The sequence below is a fragment of the Protomyctophum bolini genome (assembly GCF_963924005.1).
Source record: "Protomyctophum bolini genome assembly, chromosome: 13".
In the NCBI taxonomy this organism is placed as follows: Eukaryota; Metazoa; Chordata; class Actinopteri; order Myctophiformes; family Myctophidae; genus Protomyctophum; species Protomyctophum bolini.
The window spans coordinates 35494215-35517029 of NC_137874.1; the positions used below are offsets into that span (position 1 = coordinate 35494215).

Here is a 22815-nt window from a genome sequence, read left to right on the forward strand (position 1 = left end):
TGATCAACAAAGTATATTGTAGATCAGCTATTTAAATAGTGTAAGTGGTTAATCAGACTAATCAATTTAGTCTATTATATATATTAAAATAACATGCTGATTATTCAATAGTAATAGTTGCAGCCCTAATTTAATCTTGAAACAAGTGTAAAAGGGAACTATGAAGGAAGGAAGGTTGGAATGGCACACATATCAGGCCACATGCACTCTGTGAAAGGGTTAATGGGCTCTATGCATACACGCCATTTTGGAAAGAACTTGGGCCCCTTTACTTCCTCATTTCTTTCACACGCGTTACCGATGATACTAATGACGGCAGTGTCAGGGTGCTGCTATTGTGCATGTTGGCTCAGTGGAAACACTCTGCTACACCAGTGGGTCTCAAAGTGTCCTTGAGTTGAGTGGGTTCCAAATGGACCCGCATACAGGTCAAATGGAACCATAATGGTTCCATTTGTAAATAATAACAATGAATTGCATTTTTATAGCGCTTTTCCAAGTGCTCAAAGCGCTTTACAATGGTTCATTCATTCATACATTGGGAGGTGAAGCGGCGAACAGTCGACGCCAGCGTCCTCACTTCCCACATTCACGCACCAATGGTGGCAAGCTCACACCAACCAACTCATTGGAGGCAGTGTCTTGCCCAAGGACACTTCGACATGTAGACAGGAGGAGCCGGGATTCGAACCGCCGACCCAGGGATCATTGGACGACCTGCTCTACCTCCTGAGCCACAGCCGCCTGTACACTCTCAGAGTTATGGGGGGTCCTTGAAATTAAAACATTTGAAACCCACTGTCCACTAAATGGAACAGAGCCTAAATTAGTATCATATGTAACACCTGTGATGGAAGTATGAAGAGTCATTCTGTGTGCACAGACAGAGCCCATTAGTGACGTGGTGTCGCTGGACAGAAATAACATATTTTCATCTGGGTGTCAACACACTTCGGCCAAGGCTGTGATTAAAGGCCTATTCATAGTCTGGATTTTCGGTGGTGAGGTGACCACCGGAGCTGAAATAACGTTGAGCGGTGGTGAGTAAAAACAGAGAGAAGGGCTGGAGCGGTGGCGGTGGTTTGCTCTTCACCGCGGCTCGTGACGTCATGTTGTAGTTCGGTGGTCACCTAACCACCGAAAATCCAGACTATGAATGAACCTTTAGAACAGTGATTCTCAAACCTTTAAGGCTCATTCATAGTCTGGATTTTCGGTGGTGAGGTGACCACCGCTCCGGTGGTGAGGTGACCACCGGAGCTGAAATAACGCTGAGCGGTGGTGAGTAAAAACAGAGAGAAGGGCTGGAGCGGTGGCAGTGGTTTGCTCTTCACCACGGCTCGTGACGTCATGTTGTAGTTCGGTGGTCACCTCACCACCAAAAATCCATACTATGAATGAGCCTTAACTCGACGTTTGGAATCACCCTGAGGGTCTCTGAAACCCATGAGAACCACTGATTATTTGATCTCTGATTCACAGCCTTGTCCAATCCTAGCCACCTGCCATGAAATGGTTTGCTATGATTTTCACCGGGTCTTAATCTTATTGTGATGTCTGTTCATGTGTGAGAAGAATGACTCATATAACTGGTAACACACTAGGTCAAATATTAAAGCGTATTCATGAGAAGTTATTTGACAGAGAGAGAGCGAGAGAGAGAGAGAGAGAGAGAGAGAGAGAGAGAGAGACCAAAAGCAGTATTATTCAAAAGTAGCTGTGCCAGAGGCTTCTGCAATATTCCCAAATCATTTTACAAACACTAAAAGGTATTACAGTTTATTTTAAACGCTACGATTGACTACCATGTCATCACTACTGTGTCATCATTGGTATGTTAGAAGTACCGGTATATGTATTCTTAAAAAAAATACGAATTTTCTTTCACATAAAATCCTTTTCATAATTGTAGCTTGTGGCCCTCTCAGAAAGTAATCAAAAATATTTTGCATATCTAGCATTAGCATTTAAGGTAGTATGGCATACCCCTTTTAACACATTCAAGGTGGGGGATCCAAATGGTGCCTTGTGTAAAATTCTTACAGCATGTTTATTTATTGTTCATCCATGAAAGCTTTGGTAGCTGAAGCCACATGAGATTGTTAAAGCAAAACTGACAAAAGAAAAGAAACAGTGAATACATTGGATATACCAAAACAACAGTTTGCGTTTATCTATCTGTGTTAAATCCACTAATTACTACAGGTAATATCAATACTAATTAGATCATGTTATTATACAACCACTACATGGTAATTACAGGAGATAGAGGAGATAAAGAGAGATATGACGGAAAGGACAGGTAGAACAACGACAGCACTCTGTTACAACAAGGTAACTGTTATTGTCTTTTTCTTCTTCTTTCAAACACACTATTGAAATAAATGGATGATTAAGATAGTTTAGGCTGTTTTCTGTTTGGTGACAGGGAAGGGAAGGAGAGAAATCAGTGGATGCACAGTACATTTTAATAGAATATTACAGTTAGTAACCACAAAGTATCAATAAAACTTTCTGATTCAACTTTAAATCAGCAAAGAAGCATCTCTTTTGTTTTTATTAGTTTTATATATATTTTTTCTCTGTTTACATTTCATTATTACAATGTATTATTATTTACTTTTTTCTCATTCTTTAAATTATTACTTGATCACAACTCCATAATTTACTTTAAAAGCATCCAGCATTTTTCTTTAACCTGGTTGTTTGGAACAAAGGAGCTATGAGACAAACAAATACAAATAAAAAGAGCAAAATTAAACAACAAACACATTTGCAGGTAATGTTTTTCAGAGTACATATTCATTCCATCTTCAGAAATCCCACTGTAATTTGGAGCATTATTATTAAATGTTTTTAACTCACATCATCACATCATTTATTACCCCAAACTTTTTCATGTCAAGGACCCCTAAAATTAGCCTGCGGACCCCCATTTGAAAATATACGCCAGGGACCCCCATAAGAGAATATTTTTTACAGCACTAGCAGTGATTTTCAACTATTTTCATTTCAAGGACCCCCCAGTTTGATATGCAACAGGCTAAGGCCTCACATTTAATGACATTTCTATCTCAGACCCAAATTTATATTGTAAAATCAACTCTGAGAGTGTACAAATGGAACCAAATGGACCCGTTAGGGTCCATTTGGTTCCATCCGTACACTCTCTGAGTTAGGGACCCATAAGGGTCCATTTGGTTGCTAATTATCATTTAACTGGGGACCCCCTGGAACTCTCTCAAGGACCCATAAGGGGCCCCGGACCCCACTGTGGGAACCACTGATTTAGCCTACAGATTAGTGCAGCAACTGATACTAACCACTTAAACCCTATAGTTCTTTTGACCATACATAGTCCCCCAGGGCATGGCCCCCTACATTTCCCTTCAAATGCACCAAATCTCTTCAATTCTCTGTCTAGATGAGCTATTTTCGCAGAATGTTCCCTATTGTTACTTGCCCAAATAAGGAATGCTAAGTGGTTAACAGAAATAATAACTTACTCAGTGTCTTTTATCCACTTTGTAAAAATATTTTTGACATAGGCTACAGTACACAGGATACATGGGTCCATCATATGATGAAACACAAAGGCATTGCCTTACCACAATGTACTGTATGTATATAATGTATGTTTACGTCCAGTCTATAACCAAAAATCCTTCATTTAAATACTCTGTTGAGGACCTTTTTTCTCCCTTTAAAAAATCCAACATATACATGTGCAAATAGGAAATGTCCTGTACTTTACTGCTCACAGTGCAAAGATTACCCATTTTACTTTCTGATGTCTCCTCTACATTTCCCATTAGAATAAATTAAACCTGCCAATGATTCCGCAATAGAAGTCACAGGGCTGAGGTATGGTATCAAAATGTTTACCTTCCTAATTCAGTCAGAAATGACTAGCTGATGCACAGAAGAAGCATTATATATAACAGCTTGAACACAGAGGTCAGATATTGTGTTCCAGACTAAGCAAAGCCAAATTTACACTTTGGAAAAACAAGTGTCACGCGACAATGCTGTATTTTCAACTAAAAAAAGTAGAAAAAAAGAAGTAGTTGACATTATGTCATTTTCGACTGAGTGACGATGCTGCGTGACAAGTTTTCGCCAAAGCATAAATTATCCTTATGGAACAAGCAGGGTGAAACAAACATTAACATACATCAAACCAGTTAAGTTTTCTCTCGAGTATAAAATAGCCAGTATCCACAGAATTCTCCTGCCTGGATCACGTTCCGAGCCTAACATCTAAGTACAGTGTGCTTTGGATTAAATCATCTTTCTCTTTGAAACAAAAATGATAGCGATATCTTAATTAACAGTTAGACAAAGGATACGTTAACAATCATTTATTTCTTAAAAACGCGCTTACTTATTCACCATACGCTGGTAGGACATTTGTAAAATTATTCAGCTCGAGTATTTACAGAGCAAACCTATTCCGTTTGTCACTAGGGTGGTCACGGTCTTCCAGCAAAAAAGTGTAATAATGTTTAGCGCTTTTATTTCTATTCACACGCTATTACATTTTCTTCAACACACCATCACAAAAATATGCTATTCTCTTATTGAGTTGATTATATGCAGTGACTGGAATAATATGTACAGCTACATTTATTTTTCTCAAGTTTCAATTCACAATGTAATTATATGAAATTATATATATATATATATATATATATATATATATATATATATATATATATATATATATATATATATATATATAATCATAACAGCAAAAACAACACTTATAAAAAAGGACCATAAAAATATTGGAGTCCTCTTTGTATTGCCCAAAAATAGGTAATTATGGCTAACAAGGAGACGTCACAAAAATTAAAACAGCGACTTGGATTTATTACTTAAATACCCTCTTAATTTCCATTCAAAATTAAATGTTTCCATGTCAGCAATTTGAATGTATTTTTTGTTTTTGTGCAAAGACACATAAGTCTCCAATATCTTTTTCCCTTTCTTAATAAAAAGATGAAGACATGACTTAGTAGACCAAAAACTAGTATTTTTCGTCTCCCCCCCCCCCCCCTCTCCCCAGGAAAAAACAAATACATTTCCACTTGCATACTACAAAGTTAAAATATAATGACACAAAATGAACTGTAAATCTAAAACGTCATCTTAAAAAATTAATCAAAAAGCTAAAAAAAAAAAAAAAGGAAAAGTACGACATATGTGAATTTAATTGATATGAAACATTAAACCAAACCAAGTTATCAAAGGTTCGGAATATAGTACAGCAGTTCTTTGTAGTCTTTTTTAAATTTTCTTTCTGAGATGACAAACTTTCTCCATTATTTTCTTCATATAGTTCCATTTATATTCTTTTTACTTGGGTGATGCTGTAGTGCTTGATGTTGGTTGACATCACCTGTACACAAAGCCAATTAGATACTCCGGGCCTGTCTGTAGCATTTGGCCACCAGATGGACTCTGCTGGTGATAAAGAAAGAAATTATCCTTAGAAATATAATCACACATGACCATAACAAAGATCTAAGCCTTTAATTTTACAAATCAGAAGAAAGGCAATGTGACTGTCAAATACATCTTCTCAATGACTAGAGGGCCACAGAAGTTCAGACGAAACATTTTACTGTGAATGCGAGGAACATGATGATGTGGCTGTAGTTATAACGTGCTCTCATAATTCTCTGGATGTTTTTGAATAATAAATAGCATGTATAAGGCAGTACATCTGTCTGAAACATTGGTTTCTTTCCTGTGTCCACAATAAATGTTTGGCATCATTACTAGTATTTTTTCCCATTGGCTGGCACCTGGACCGGTGTGCTTTGCACCTTTTGTTCATAGAATAAATAGCAAACATGTCACAGCAAAGAACACCTCAGGTGTTAATGAAAAGTGTTTAATGTACTTTGTAGTACTACTAAAACGCTCTATACTATTAGTATTAGATTAGTAAACTAAATCCACTCCTCTGTGCCCTGTACACCAATTCTCATTGTCAAAAACAGCCTATCTACAATGGACGTGCGCCTCTTTTCCTCATCACTGATTACCAAATGAGCCTTTCATCTCCAACTATGGTGAAATACAGTATACAGTACATTAGATTAGCTAACGCTGTGGGGTTCCTCCGTCTTTGAAGGTTGTGTGTCTTCAACCAACAACTCCTCAGACATATCAAAAGGCATCTTAGCATGGCTCAATAACAAATGCTAGACTGTCCCATAGAAACCCTTTGGCAGGCTGTTAAAACAGAAGTAGGTATAGAACACATCCTTTCAAACTAATTTGAGCTATGGAGCTGAAAAGTGAAAAATATAGGTGCAACAGAGAGCAACAGGTTCACTTACAGTATACCTCCTGTTAGCATTCTGGCCAGGTACAGTACAATAACTATAACTAGGTACAGTGTAGGTTACAATACAATGGCTACTAATAATATGAGTCCTTTCAAAATATTTTATAGCCAATACACATGTAAAGAAAGACTATATATATATATATATATATATATATATATATATATATATACACACACAGTATATAGTTCATGTGTAGGAAGTGACTGTAGCATTTTATTTACAGTTGAATCCAGCTCATAGCATATCACTGAATCACAATCAATTAGACATAATTGTATTCTATGGCAATCTCTCCCTCCGATGTGTGGAATTTGGAAATTAAATTCCCGCTTCATCATGGACCTAACACAACTCGTAATCACAGCTTAGGTGGTCAAGTTAGGCAGGTAACTGGCAATGATTTAAACAAAAATAAAAAAAGTTCTCATGTGAAAGGTTGATCGTGCAATAATATGTCCATTGCATACATTCGGGCCTTTAGAAATAATACAGCATAAGTAACTTTACATCTTGCTTCTGTAGTGTTGTCGTTTTTCTTTTGAACATGCTATTGTTTCCTGTTGAGTTCCCCATGTTGAGTTCCCCCTGTGTACTGCAGTGCAGTCCCTGTTGCTGCCAACCCTGTTGCCGAGGGAGTGCTACGACATGCTGGGGAGGGACTGCTTGCTACACCACATGCTAGTGATGCTTCCTTCCATACACATGAACCATCACCAGCTACCTCCTTTCATCTGATAGTCTCACTGGGAAAGCTTAACGTGTGTGGAGGTTCACACTCAGTGGTGTAAAGTAGCAAAGTGCATTAACTCATGTACTGTACAACTTTGAGGTATAGTTTACTTTACTACTATTTCCAATTTTCCATACTTTTACTCCTACATTTCAGAGGCAAATATTGTACTTTTACTCCACTTTAAAAACTTTAGTTACTATAGACACTTTGTAGATATTGATAGTTATTATTACTACAAAACATACAGTATACCACTTCGGCCCTATATACATTTATTTCAGTCATTTGAAAATAGCTAATCTTCATGCTCACAATGCGTTGTGACGTATTGTGAGCGTGTAGTTTCTGCTATTTGAAAAATAATTGTATAATTTTTTTATACATTGAGACTTGAGAAATGGGACATGCTGTATAATGTGTAGCCTACGTTCTACTTTTGTATTTTTACTCAAGTCAATTTTGAATTCCGGACTTTTACTTCTGTCAGAGTATTCTTACATTGCAGAATTGATACTTTTACTTTAGTAAATGCTTTTTCCACCACTGGTTCACAGTATCTCAGACAATTTCCTATTTCACTGAACAGGTGCCTATATCAACCAGGAGGGGTCACTATTGCAGCAACAAGGACACCAATTGTGCCAGTTCTTTTATCTGTAGTGTTTGAGCATGCCAGAAGACAAATCCGTTCAGAAGACAAAGCCCTCCTTATGGAACAAGTCATTTGTGTTTTAAAGCCCCCCCCCCCCCCCCCCCCCCATTGTTATTTGTGATATTGCCCAATTAATATCCATACATCCAGATGGTAATGATGACTAAGCGTGCCATTGACTTCTGAAGAGGTCAACTTCTTGTCATATGCACAAGTATGTACTACAGTAACGATCTCATTTATAGCAGATACTGAAAAGTGTGTGATTGAAATACACAGTAGATGTAATACCTCTGATAAGATGGCGACCGGCTATCTGTTCAGTGGTATCCATTTGTAAAAGCTGTGGCAATCAACTGGCCCTAAAAGTGTACAGCAAGGGACTTTATGTCAGTATGCAATTCAAGAACATAATACAATTCATCACATCAAATTTGTTCTGCTAGCATGAATGTGTATTATTGATGCTACAGTTCACTTTGATAATGATTTTCATTCTTACCTTTGAAACTTTAACAATATTGACAGCGTCTACTGTCTGTAGGTGTCGCTCTCTCTCCAACTTTGTGTCCATAGGATAGGACTGATATTGTTTATTTGAGTTTATTGACATTAAAGGAGCCATAGGCTATCTATTGGGTATGAATTCCAAGGGCAAATCAAATCAATATACTGTAATAGCTAAAGTAAAAATACCGGCACACTGGATAGTAGCACCCTTTAATTTACAATGTCTGGACAGTACTACGTCCGACTCCTCATCAGACATCCAGGAGGCCTACCGAAACACAGTACAGAACGTACTCTTGGCCTGCACTTGCTGGCCAAGCACTTGGTGCTGTACAGTTATTTGATTGCTTTGCGCATACACTATGTCCAGTCATCCTATTTGCTATGGGCTGTCAAAGTCACTCAAAGTCATGTTAATGTTATGAGAGATTGTTTTCTTTAAGAACAATACGCATTCATGCTAACACAAACACAATTTAACGAAAACCTAACTTGTTAAAAGGATATAATCATAAAGACTTTCATTCATCCCATTTCCCCCGTTATGATCAATGTAGTTTTGTCCACAAAAAAGAAAAGAAAAAAGAAAAAGTGACAGACTAATGATGGATAGCTTAAGGAAATCATTTGTCAAGTCATTTGATTAATTTCAATGCACAAAGGAACAGAAGTCCAGTTCATTACTGTTTTGTGACATTAAGGGAGTTCTGACAGTTATTTTATGTGCAGCACTTACAAGTGTGCTCCTTTTATTACAATAAAATAAATAATAATAATGATAATAATATCTCTATGTACATGTAAGGCCATTTCACAACAGCACAACTGTGGTTACACAAGGTCTTAAAGAATATAACAAAAATAAATGTATATAGGATCTTTAGTAGTATGCTTTAGTAGTATACTAGAATAGAAGAATAGAATAGAAGTGTATGTTTTTGTTAGTTTAACCTTTCTACCATATTCATAAAAAATGATATGTAGAACAAGATACGATGGTTATTGTAACGCTGTAAATTTCTAATTAAATGCTGAGATGATTTGTGACAATGGCTTTAAAAATGCTCATTTAATCAAAATGCTATTCAGTAGAACAATAGCTATAGAATACAATAGCTATTCAGAAAAGAACAACTTCCAAAACCCTAACCATTATTGTGCTTCTGTGAGGCAACGTTTATTTGTTTGCCATCCATCATTTGTTCTTTCATTATAACGTTCCTGCTCAATAGCAAGCCATATATGAGCCTCATATTCAGGTAATTTATGGACAAACTAAATTATATTCCCATGAACTGATATATCTGGTTTCCGCTGAGTCACGGTCAGAGCAGACTCTAAACAAAGTGATGTAATAGAAATGCGAACGATATGAAATCATGCCCTAGAACACTGATTCCTAACCCACTGGTAGGCCAAGGGGATAGAACAGTGATTCCCAACCTGTGGGCCGGACCCCACTGGTAGGGCAAGGGGATATTGCAAGTGGGCCCCCAAATAATTGGCAAAACCCAAAAGATTGTATTGAAAATATAACATGAATATTAAAAATGTGGGATTTCTTTCTGTAAGACCTTGGGAAAAAATGTGTTTTCATTTTGATGAACAAACTTTAACTGGGAACTTAAAGTACAATATGTTAGTTCCACTGATCCAAGCCGGAACACAATCAATTGATTGATCATTAAAATAAACATGCTTTAAAAATGCACACGGCTTACCCATCTGACCACTCTTCATTCACACGTATCAAACACCAATCAAGAAAATTTTGGTAGTTATTTAGTTTTTTTGGGCCACCACAATGCTTTTCCAATGGGAGTCACATGGTTTGACCAAACATGTTTATTTGATGAGGGGGGTGGGGCAGAACACCACCAGCAATCAAACACAAATGTTTGATCAAACCATGTGACTCCCATTGGAAAAGCTTTTCCAAAGGGAGTCACATGGTTTGACCAAACATGGTTTTGCTTGATTGTTTGGTACGTGTGAATGAGGCCTTGGTGTTCAAATGGGTAGGACCGGCCGGGAAGTCTGTCAAGATTATCAAGTTGGCCTTGATCCAGAAAATATTGGGAACCACTGCCCTAAAAAGTAAACCAGATTGGTTAAAAGGATCAAGAGGTTATTTTCTTTAGGACTTTAGGACAGTGCATGTTACAGTGTTACACTGTCTGGGAGCAGTCTAATATAGATGGTAACAAAACATATTTGATGAATCCCGAAGCTCCTTATAGCAGGCACATTGACTAGGTAAAATGTTTGCGGTCACATTTATTTAATTATTAGTAATCTATTAATAGCTGTCAAACTCTCTCTCCTACCATAATCCCCCCCATTGTTTTGTGACTAATGCTGCTGCACTCCCAGTCCCAACATGTGCTGTAGCCTACACCTCGCCTCACCATACTATGAGCTCATCTCCAAGGACAAGAGTCTTGTGGCTCATTTATTTTTGTCCTACAACTGTGTCAAAACAACTAGGAGAAAAAAAAGAAGAAGGAAAAAAAAGAAGTAACTAGCAACACAGTTGTACGACAAAGTATAAATGGGGCATAAGAGTGACAAGATGGAGTCTAAGCATTAACACAGCTGCTTCTTTCTCCGGTATACAAAATAATTAGTGGCCCTGTAGGTGTCACTGTTGAGACTGTGGAGAACACTGATCTGAGCTGATCCACTAGGTTGTACACGTTGTACATTATAGTTGCTCATGGTACTTTTCCATCGATACAGTGAAACGCAATACCAAATAACCTTAGTACTTTTATATAGCGACACTACGGTAATACATGTCGCCTTATAGTCAAAGACGTACTGACTACAATAGTAAGGATGGAACCCTAAGGGGAAAGGAGAGGTAACTGAGGCCAATGAGAGTACAACGGTAATACTCACTGTGATGCTGGGACCGAAGCCAGAGCCAGGCTGAGGGCTAGCAGCTGTTATGTAGTTGCCCACTGCAGAGTCCTGGCTGCCGGGTCCATACAGGTCAGCCACAGGCCCGGGACTGTTGGGACCATGGAAGCCTCCGGGTCTTGATGGGTTGGTGCCTACACACACAGAACACAACAGGATACACAGCCGGTCAGAAACACACGGGACTCACTCTAGGAACCATGCATAGTGCCGGCACGACCATTGAATCACTTCAACTGACACATTTACATATATTTAAGGTATAACACAAATACAGTATAATCGTTGCTGTCAGGAGGAACGACCCAACTCCATTCTTTAGGTTTTTGATATATTTTTTTAATTAATTAATTTAATTTAATTAATTAATCTGTTAATTAAAAGAATATTGAACCAGTGAAAAGTATTAATTGGACCGTCAAACTGTATGCTGTACGTCAAACTGTATGCTAAAGCAGCTAACTCCACCACCGCTCCAAATATCATGCAAGTACCGGTAGTTGACAATATATAAAGTCACAATACCAACTTTGATGAGGCAGTATTGCATTGTTTAAAAAATACATGGTTTTCTTCATTTCCTGAAAATAAATATTTTTCATTTCCTTATAAATGAACATTTTGGAGTTAGGTGGTTTCTTCCTGACAGCAGAGCTATTTATAATTCATTTTGATTTGTCATTGTCAACCTAATACTAATACAGCAGTTTGAAAATACATCTTTTATATTTCAAGTAGTTTGTCTCATTGTTAACAGCAAGCCTTTGCATTCCTTGTATGACCTGGTAACTAGGATAACTGTCATAGTGCCATAGTGCCTAATGTCTACAGGGGAATGTCTAAACAAAAAGAAAAAGGTATGGAGATAGTGAGCAAAGAGGAATAAAGGGATACTAAAACAGGTCTAACATCGGATTAGACCTGACCTTTGTACCTATTGTACCTGACCTTTGCCTTGTGAGTAACAGTGACTCAAACTAATATAGTCTTTTAAAGAACCACATGTCTAGCAAAGGGCAATAACACTGTCAATAAAAATATAAACAAGAAGAGAGAGAGGGAGAAAAAGGCAATGGTCTCTTAACAGCAAGATAGCACTTCAGCGTCTGCCGTTAGACCGTACATAATCTTTATTCACAAACTGTGAAAGATAACCACACAACCACTGCATTCAAAAGAAAACCCCTCTTGACCAGGGGTTTTGCAAACAATACAATGCTTTTAAACATGCAACACCTGTTGAAGCATGCAATTGTACACACAACGTAACCCAAAACAAATTATACATACAGTACCTGCTAGTATAACATTATTGACAATCTTTACACATCATTGTACTCTCAGAACTAATCTTGGTGTTGTTAGATATGCTGGCCCCATGAGAGGCACCTGCAAACATACTGTGGATATAACCTGCATGCAATGTAGTCTCTAACAGTGTTTAACTGTTCTTTGACTGCAGGGGATTTTCCATAGCGGGCCACTAGCATTCTTATCTGTGCTTACACAGCCCCCTTTCTTATTAAGTAATCGAGGTAATTGTCAGTGGAAAAGGTAATTCCCATTTCCTTTAATCGTCTGCATTTTAGTGTGGCTCCATGTGAAAGTACTAGATTTATATTATTTTTTATTTTTTATTCTTGAACACAGGGGATACTGGTTGAGCCATCAACTTGAGCACTGAAACAAATTACACTGATTAAGTCTGACTTGTTTTCTTTAGCTGGGCTCATGGTAATACAACAGACCACTGTTTTGATTACACAGCGTTTAATTACTGTGTTCTTGTTCATGTTGCCTTATATCCCCATTTTCTAGTGCCATTTTTTTTAAATACAGGATGGGTACACTGATTATGTAGCAAAATGCATTCATTAGTCTTCCATGAGCTCAGCTTCTCACGTCGGTACCAGTGTGCAACTTTTCCTATTAAGTTTGTTGAACGAAGAAGCAGCCATTATGCTTTGGGCACAATACACAAATTGGAACACAAAAAGATAACGTCTGAGGGGGCTTATATCCTTAGCAACCTGTTGTGTATTGTTGAATTAGAGGAGCTGTTTTGTGACTTTCCTTTTGTAGTAAACAGCTATTGTGGAGATTATTCTTGCTGGTAATGCTGTTCCTAAACACACTGAACAACTGGTACTCTGGCCTGATGAAGTCAACATCAATTAATCCATTCTGAACGGGAACCCATTTTGGTGTTAGCATCATGTTATGCTTTAGCTATTGAAAAATAGCAGATCTACAAGCTCATATCGCGCCACCGAGTGGCGCGCTACGAGCTTGTAGGTCTGCTATTTTTGAAAAATCGAAGAACGGACTGACATTTTTAGAATCTGATCTCAGGTCAGAATGGGTTCATCAGACCAGTGTGTGTCCTAGTGGAAACCTCGTATGAATCTGATCTCAGGTCAGAATGGGTTAATCCATTCTATTAATGGTGCCAGTGTCCTAGAATAGATGAGGACATCACACTAGTTTCAGTGCACTGCCATAGAGCGCCGAAGTCCTGACGTCACTGTCAGTAGAGGGCGCCAGTCCACAGGTTCGTGTACTTTTTATTTGCATTGAAATCCCCATAGGGGGATTTTAGATCTCTTCATAAGAACTGTGTTTGAAAAAAAATAAACCGATCATCCCGGGCCTTTTCACTCATATGGATATGAAGCATCGACTGAAGGTGGAAATGTACAAATATACCCAAAGAGTAACACAATAAGCGTTAGAAACGAGTCAAACAACTGCAGAGACTACATTTCTGGGTAGGCGGGGTGGCTGCAGCTGCCCGTCGCACAACAGAAACTGACATGTTATTTATTTGTATTGATATTTAATGTTTCGTGGTTACTACGAGTCGAGTCACTGCCAGTTGAGCTTGTGTTGACAGCTGGGTGTGACGTACTGTATATTAGCAGCGACATTGCATTCATACCCTTGTAGTTTCAAGGCTTTTGCGGCCACATTAATTCCATTTTCTCCAGAAACTGGCTGCATCAAATATGAATGGACATCATTAACGACGCACAGCCACCCCCCTAACAGAAAGTCTGGGATGATCGGTTTATTTTTCAAACACAGTTCTTATATGAAGCGACCTAAAATCCACCTATGGGGATTTCAATGCAAATAAAAAAATACATGAACCTGGGGGGGGGGGTCTCTCTAGTCTCTACTACCCCCCTTGTAAGTGTTAGGGAACGTAGGGCGACCCCTTCATCCCTAGTATATGCTATGGCAGCCGATCTTTAAAACCACAAAACTTTCTATACCAGTATACTGGAAAAGACACTGTAGTGGCAGTGACACATCACCATACTGCTTACACCATCAGAATCTACCTCAAATAGGAGCTAGATCAGGAAGAGTTCTCATACTCGCACTTGGATACACGCCTGCACGCACACAGGATTACACACCTATCATTTTGTCTGGATATAATTACTTACAAACTGCTGGCCAGATGCTGGTAGCTGGTCTACAGTATACTCTGAACCAGATGCCATTGCTGGTCTATACGCCACTGTCTGAACCAGAAGCTGGTCTATACTGTATATGTCTCTGTCTGAACCAGATGCTGGTCTATATATGTCTCTGTCTGAACCAGATGCTGGTCTAATGGTCTATATATGTCTCTGTCTGAACCAGATGCTGGTCTATACGTCTGTCTGAACCAGATCTTGCAGGTCTAATACGTCTCTGTCTAGACAACACCATTTCAGGTTCCATTACAGGCATTCCCACTCAACAAGATTGTCCTCACAGTCACTGTAAGTAACGAGATGCAGGGACATTAGGGACGTGCCATGCCACTGCAAACATCATCATGAGCAAAAATGAAGACAAAATGAGGAATATTTAAACAAAATAATACATTGAGGTTACAGCACTTACAGGGATAGAATGAATGTTGCTCATTTTGAAAAATGACTATACTATATGGTATTATATATTACTATAGATTTAAAAGATTTGTGTTGAGTGACATGCACATTTTATTCATAGAGAAGAATGTTGAACTTGGCTTTAGAAAGCAACTGGAAGCAGAACATATTGTTGACCATTGTTTGAATTATACATATCAATGTTGTGATATGTAATTCAGTCAACTGATTTACCGATTGTGTAATTACTAATTTGCATAAAATACAATTTGCATATTGATAATAGAAATCATGTCAACCTTAAAGGCTTTGACAAAAAAAACAATTTTCCCTCGAAACACTCCTCTTTGTTCAACTGTTCGCTGATTGAATTATTTAATCAGACTCTGGACTGACTGACTGTTTCACTGATTACAGACACGTTCACTCATTCACTCACTCCATTCCTGCAGTCTGAATCAAGGAAGAAGTATTGAAACGAACAGACTTAAAGTGGCCAGTGCAGTCCCCCTGTCCAAGGGTCCTAGGGTCCAAGGACCCTGTCCAAGGGTCCTAGGGTCCAAGGACCCTGTCCAAGGGTCCTAGGGTCCAAGGACCCTGTCCAAGGGTCCTATTGTAACTCATGCAAAAGGAGGGATACATTCTGTATGTAAAGGCCCCAAAAGTGCAAGCTGGGGCTCAAACTGAACATAAATAAAGGAATAATTGAGGAATAAACATGCAATGCATGTTGACACAACGTCTTAATGCAAATATTCCTTTCGCAGTGCAAACATATTTTCATGTTTGTCTTTTTCCATCCATATAAACGTAAGAGAACACGTAAAAAAAATGAAAGGGGGGGGGGGGGGGGAATGCAAAATGAATCAAGCTGAAAAGTCCAACACGTGGAGAGAGATGCACATTATACAAACCTGGGCTCTTAAACTGATCCGGGCTCTGTAGGTGCTGGAGGGGGGAGTTGCAGGCGGAGTTGGCATGCTCACTGTGCAGCATCTGAGCAGCCTGGGGCCCCAGGGAGCCATAGTCCGCAAAGGAGCAGGGCCCCCCCCGCTGGTCACTGGGAGTGGAGTAAAACCCATAATCGGGGAGGCCTGGGAGATACAGTATAGGGTGGGGAGGGGGAGGGGAAGGGACGCCATCATTGGGGAAATCAAACTTGTTCACGAACTTGTGGTCAAGGTGGAGATTGTTTGGCGTGGCACGGCGGAGTGGCACACCATGTTTTTAGATATACTGTATGTCATTTTGCCCTGTTGGTCCTCCCTGCCATCTCTCCCCCAGCAGCCCCTGCCGTGTGTCCACGGCCCTACTAGCATGTGATCAGTGTGCCTATGTATGTATGTCGTCCGTGTCGGGCAGAAAACTTGTACCTTATTTCAACTGTTTCTAAACAATCTAAACCATGTTTTTCCTGTAATTTATTGCCCTACTTCATTGTACAAGAGTCACCTCAAAAGTAGCAGAAATAGCAGATCTACAAGCTCACATCACATCATTATGCGATGCTGGAAAACGAATGGATTTGGACATGCAAGGTTTCTGCCCGACAGCAGCGATATGTTCACTGGATCTACACATTGCCAACTCGTGTCATGGTACAAATAAGTACCACATCACAATCGGAGACAATGCTGCCTCAGGACTCAGAGTCCATACCTCGATCCAACCTGCATTCCCCCACAGCTTTCCTGCAATCTTTCACGACACAGATGAAAGTGAAGAATCACTGAAGCACAGCTCAATACAATACAATACAATACAATACAATACAATACAACACAATACAATGCAACAACGCTCACTGGACACACCTGAAGGAAGCTTCTGTCATTTAACAGAAGGGGAAACACAATGCATGCCAATCAATAATTAATTTCAAGCCTCTGATTCTGGACAAATAGCAGTGGATACTGGAGGTGTATGTGACATTTTTTCTAGGTGAGATAACAAAGAAACATCAGTGTTTATTGAACGACAGGCATATGGCTCTAAGCACTCCAGTAGTCCTCTTCAAAATGATCCCCTCTTTTCACACAGATGGTGGATTATCAACAGTTTAAAGAATGTCATTCAGCAAAGCGACAACATTTATTGCTTATCCTCTTAATCTCTGACAAGCCGCCACATTAAATGTGCAATTAAAAGAACGTGTTTCACACCTTTATACTGGAGTTCATCTACTCAGGAGAGGCTTATTTTGGTGACACTGGCTTTTCCATGGCAGATTACTAATGCTGTACTTCTATTTTATTGGGGTCTTGGTGCGAACAGACATTCAAAGCCATTCCACCTGTGAAAGGGCCCCGCCAATGCCTTTTAGCACTGTGATGTCATTACTCGTGGGCCACCAATAATTATCTTCACCGACGGGCAGATACCTTGTATCTCCACATTTTGATCTTTCTTTTTTCATAAATGAATGCCCTATTTTATATCTCGTCGTATGACTGATTGCCAGACAGCATCGCTACCCAATCATCTACTGTATGAGCACCCCCAAAATGCTCAAAAGAATGATGGTTAAGTCTGTCTGTGTGCTTTATAAATATTTAACCAATGAAAAGTATTAACCAGAGCTCGAGACTACATAATAACTACATAGTATCCATTGAAACGCAGGTTATTTGTTCAGTTTCCTGAAAAGTAATGATTTGGACATATAAGGTTTCTGCCAAACAGTGACAATATACCTACTCTTATGAACATGAAAAATGTCAGGCCTTTCATAATTTGCCCACGTATATATTAACATAATGCCTGAGATACTGAGAAAAGAGGAAATAATCATTCTGTGTACTTCTCCTTCTCCTTATGTTTTTCTAGAGATGTAAAAAAAAGAAAGGAAAAAGAAGATAATTGTTCAATTTAAAATTTCAACCTGTAGGAATCACTAGTGCAGTGACAAACAACATCCTCCCACCTGTGAACACGGCCAACAGGCTCGGTGCACGCAACCACATTGGCAAGAACATGGGCCAGGTGTTACTACCAACGATACTAATAGGCTCTGTTCCATAGTTTAGCAGAGCTTGTCAAATGACTCTGTTTGACCAGAATGGAACATCCTGGAACATTGCTTTGCAACATTTGGTCTAATTTACTTTACTGTAGTACTATGTGCAAATTATGAAATAGATTTCCACTGTTTCCAACCCTATTGGTGAGCAACTCGGACGGCACCGAGTTAAAATGTTTTAAATGTTAAAGATAATAAAATCAAGTGTAAAGTCTGCCCCAAAAATGCTTCTGCAGCCTGCAGGAGGAAAATGGCGACATCTGCTGGGCCATCAATGGAAACTGCAGGCTTAAAATAATGACTTCATGGGCTTAAAATCCAGCTGAGCTTCCTTGCCACCTGGGCACATGATGTTAAACAATTTTTGTTGTACTATATAAATGAAATACCAGCTCAGTGACCTTGTGGTTTGAGTGTTCGCCCTGAAACTGGAAGATCAGGGGTTCAATCCCCGGGCCGGGTCATACCAAAGACTATAAATGGGACCCAATGCCTCCCTGCTTGGCACACAGCATCAAGGGTTGGATTGGATTGGGGGTAAGTCCCTGCGACATACTAGCGTCATGTCCAGGGGGTGTACATGTACACCATGTCAAGGGGGTGTACAGTACTTGTACATCAAGCTGCCTCACGCTACACAAACAGGAGATAGGCTCCTGAGTCCTGCCCTATGGGCCTCATGGGCTTACTTACTTATATAAATGAAATAGAGATCGATAGAGAACTGACAGTCCTTGGTCTTGTCTCCGAGTTTTGACTTAAGCTTATTTCAGACTCGGTCATGACATTGAGATTACTCAATTAAATTACCGAAACATCAGTGCCACTAGTCCTTGGTTTGTGGCAGAAGTCGGTTGGGAAAAAAATAACAGGCAATTAAAAGAGAGCGTTAGCCCACTAATCCTGCTTGGTGACAGGTTACAATCTCATCAATGTTACAAAGGGATGTTATGTTGATACATAGTCTAGTAGAAACTCATGCACACAGTCACACACACACACACAGTCCTCAATGTGTACTAGTTGATCGCCAACTTGAGCATTCTGACACTGTCCTCACTACCCAGTTCCATAGGCCTATATCAGGAAATAAGCAATAGCTTCAACTTGAATTTTAATATACAGTATAACTATAAAACCAAAGATAATGCCCAACAAGATACAAAAATAAGAGGTGAATGGTGGCAATGCCTTTTAACAGATTGACTTTGATATCCAAAACATCTGTGGATACAATACTAACTTGGTAAGAAAATGTGCAGAGCACTATGTGAATGTTGACAGGAGACAATTGACCAATGCATAGGCATTAAGTAACGCATGGCGTATACATATATTAATCTGAAACGCACAGACCTGCACACCTCCGAAAAACCAAAAGGAATTACATCACTCTGCTGACTGACGGGCACAGGAGAGGAACCATTGTTCACTGGATATATAGGCAGCGTGAACAGGAGTAAAGCTCCCTCATATGTACACGCATGCATGCACACCCCTGGAGAGCCATTGATTCTCATCAGCACTCATCTGATCTGTTATGCAGAGCGAGCCTGTGCCCACAGCTGCATGCGTATCGCTGATCATAGATCAGATCACCGCACATCCTACCGCCGTCCCGTTATTAACCCATTCTGACCTGAGATCAGATTCACACGAGGTTTCCACTGGGACACACACTGGTCTGATTAAGCCATTCTGACCTGAGATCAGATTCTAAAAATGTCAGTCGTTCTTCGATTTTTCAAAAATAGAAGACCTACAAGCTCGTAGCGCGCCACTCGGTGGCGCGCTATGAGCTTGTAGATCTGCTATTTTTCAATAGCTAAAGCATAACATGATGCTAAACACCAAAATGGCTTCCCGTTCAGAATGGGTTAATATTCAGACAATCTAAGCAGCACAACGGACCCTTCTCTGGACCTTCTTTTTTTTCTCCCCCCACCGGACACTAATTGGGTGTAATTACTCATCTACAAAACAAATGAGCATGTTGAGGTTGCCTAGGAGACCAGCTGATGGGGCCCAGCAGTGCATATCATTCACCAGGCTTCATTTATACTGGTAATTACCCCCTCCCTTCTTACTCGAACCCTTTTCCTCCCTCCATCTCCAGCAGTGGTGGACAGTAACTTAAGTACTTTGAGTATCCGAGTATCCCAATACTTTTTAATATTGAATATTACTCCACAACATAAAGTATGTAGGAGTGAAAGTACATTATGAACCCATTAAGTTATATTAAAAAATAGTGCAAATGACAGAACTGCACATGTTGATATGCTTGTATGTACAGTATTTATATTTTTTGGAAAATGTCTGGAAAACCTTTGATTTCTTTCTTTGGGGATTACTTTGGTCTAAATTTCAAAACAGCAGGGCATTGATATTGAAAATAAAATGTACTTATTTAAAAGCATGTTGAAAAGTACTACAGTAGTACAAATTTGATGGAGTAACTTTCACACAATAATATTTTATAGTACTTTGAGACTGGTGTGCTGGAGTCAAGTACTATGTCCAGTGTCCACCACTACTCATCATTATCCCCTCCCTACCCAAAGCCTTTTCCTTCCCTCCATCTGCAGCGAGCAAGGGCTTGAGTTGTGGGTTTGCTGCTAAGTGCCAGATAGAGAAGAGGGTCTCACCATCGCTTACTGCCACCACCAAGGTGGTTCTATTTAACCACTTGAACTTGAATTTGTCATATCGGGTCATATCGGTATCGGTGAAAATGCCAGTCTAACCACAGATCCGACACAGGGGGTAAGGGGGTTGACACTATGTCACTATGGCAGGTAAATAAAATGTTGGGACATGTGGAATTTGCTTTGGAGTTGCACATTTGAGTGAGGAGTCTGCTACGAACACAACACGAGATATATAGCTAGATCGCTACAAACACAACACGAGATATGTAGCTAGATCGCTATAAACACAGCATGAAATCACGACACTGGTATCGGTATCGGCTAACACAGAGATTGAGGTATCGGGATCGGATCGGAAGCGAAAAAAGTGTATCGGTATGTAGTATGTACGTATGTATCCATGTACAGTATGGCCGCTTGAGTACGGACAGCTGCAATACCGCTGGGTGACCTAAAGTGGCACTATTGTTGTTGGCGTTGACGCTGGGGTTCAAGTAGGAATGCCCTGTTCTCATGGTAAAGAAACCGCTATAAATGTGCATTGGTTTCACAGATACCACTAAGGGCCCTATCTTGCGTCAGAGGCACCAATATACATTTATATTTGATACAGAGGGTTGTTTTGTGTCCAGTAGCTCCTCTATCTATCCACTCCGCGACCTACGGACCTACACAGTCTCACTTGTGCTGCCCACCCTCAATCCCCCTCGTGCCCTTTTTTTCTCCACCGGGCACAGAACCATAATACCAAGAACACTCGTCATTGAGTCACAACTTGCTCAAATCTGGAGCATTTTTTTTTAAATTGCATGAAATCTCTGATCTATGAGTATATAGATCGTGCCTCTCTACAAAACGGTATCAAGCGAAAAGGAAAATTCGGGAAATCGGATTAATTAAACAAACTTGCAAATGAGCATGTTGAGGTTGCCTAGGAGACCAGCTGATGGCGAAATAACATTGGAAATTACATCCGTTGCTTCTTACCATCTCGCCTTTAATTGCCTTTCAATAAAACCACATTTGGTTGACACAAGTATCAGCTACGTGTTACTGATTATGGGGAATTTTACATTATTGTAATCCATTAAATATTTGCTGCGCAGTGGGGTGATGAAATTGAACGAGCGAATCACACACACAATGTGCCATGGCACAAATCAAATAACTTCTTTGACTAGACAATTAAACACAATGGGCACTGTCTGCTGATTATAGGAAAATGACAATCACTAGAGATGTGTGGAGAATTAAGACAGAACGAGACCTCTGAGCTGTGAATGTTCTGCAATATTGTGTGTCGAGGCAGCTCCAAATCAGGAGCGCATTCTTTTATAAATAAATAAATCACTTTACGGGTGGTTTGAAGAGACGCATCAACACGCCTAGTCGCCTACAGACACATCTCCATCCGCAAGCATAGGAGTCGGCAAAATGTATAGTGGGTTGTGTGGCCGCAAGACACCATTTACGGATAGTAGAAGCTCCTAAATGCGTAACTGACGGAAAGTGGTTAATGAGAAGGTAAGGCATGGGATACGACATACGCAATTAATTAACATACTCTATGCCCACCAGTTGCACATTTTTGTAAATCATGTTCCTGTCTGAATATGCTTTGACAAACAAAAGCCACCATAATTAGCCACTCCATTTTCAGTTTTCACCAACGTAATTTAGAAAATAAATAATGAACAAATAAATAAATAAAAGCAGAAAAAAACTAGCATTGTTGCCTAGCGTAGCTTTCACTTTGCATTTGAAATTATCTTTTCTGAATGAATGGCTGACTAATTAACGGCACCCTTTTCAGAGTGCACAGACATTTCAAAATAATACATATTTAATGTCATGCCATTTTGTGTTCAGAGAGGCTTAGCTAATGAATTTTAACAGTTGATTTCTTCTTGAATTGGCTAGCCCACCCACACAGGCCTCAGAGTTTTTACTATTCACCTTTTCCCTTGTTCACGGATTTCTGACGTACTTTGATGGAGACCTACCATTGTTCTAATTTATTGATCCTTTTATTCTCCTCAGAATTTGACCCATCCTAAGAGTGGCCAGCAGAGTCCAGCC

At 39.5% G+C, this 22815-nt stretch overlaps 1 protein-coding gene across 11 annotated transcripts in view; it reads right to left on the reverse strand.

The window, feature by feature from the left end:
* Window positions 1-4755: 4755 nt before the first annotated feature.
* LOC308326515 (RNA-binding protein Musashi homolog 2) overlaps window positions 4756-22815 on the reverse strand; it is a 225515-nt gene continuing 207455 nt past the window's right edge. For 3 of the 11 annotated variants that reach the window (XM_080779430.1, XM_080779424.1, XM_080779432.1), the window contains 3 exons: window positions 15981-16160; window positions 11159-11313; window positions 4756-5466 (listed from right to left, as the gene is read on the reverse strand). In XM_080779430.1, coding sequence (XP_080635556.1) covers window positions 5398-5466; window positions 11159-11313; window positions 15981-16160 — 404 coding nt within the window. In that variant the 3' untranslated portion in view covers window positions 4756-5397. Of the gene's footprint in view, window positions 5467-8038; window positions 8110-11158; window positions 11314-15980; window positions 16161-22815 lie in introns of all 11 variants that reach the window. The other 8 variants (XM_080779431.1, XM_080779428.1, XM_080779426.1 and 5 more) reach the window with 5 other exon arrangements.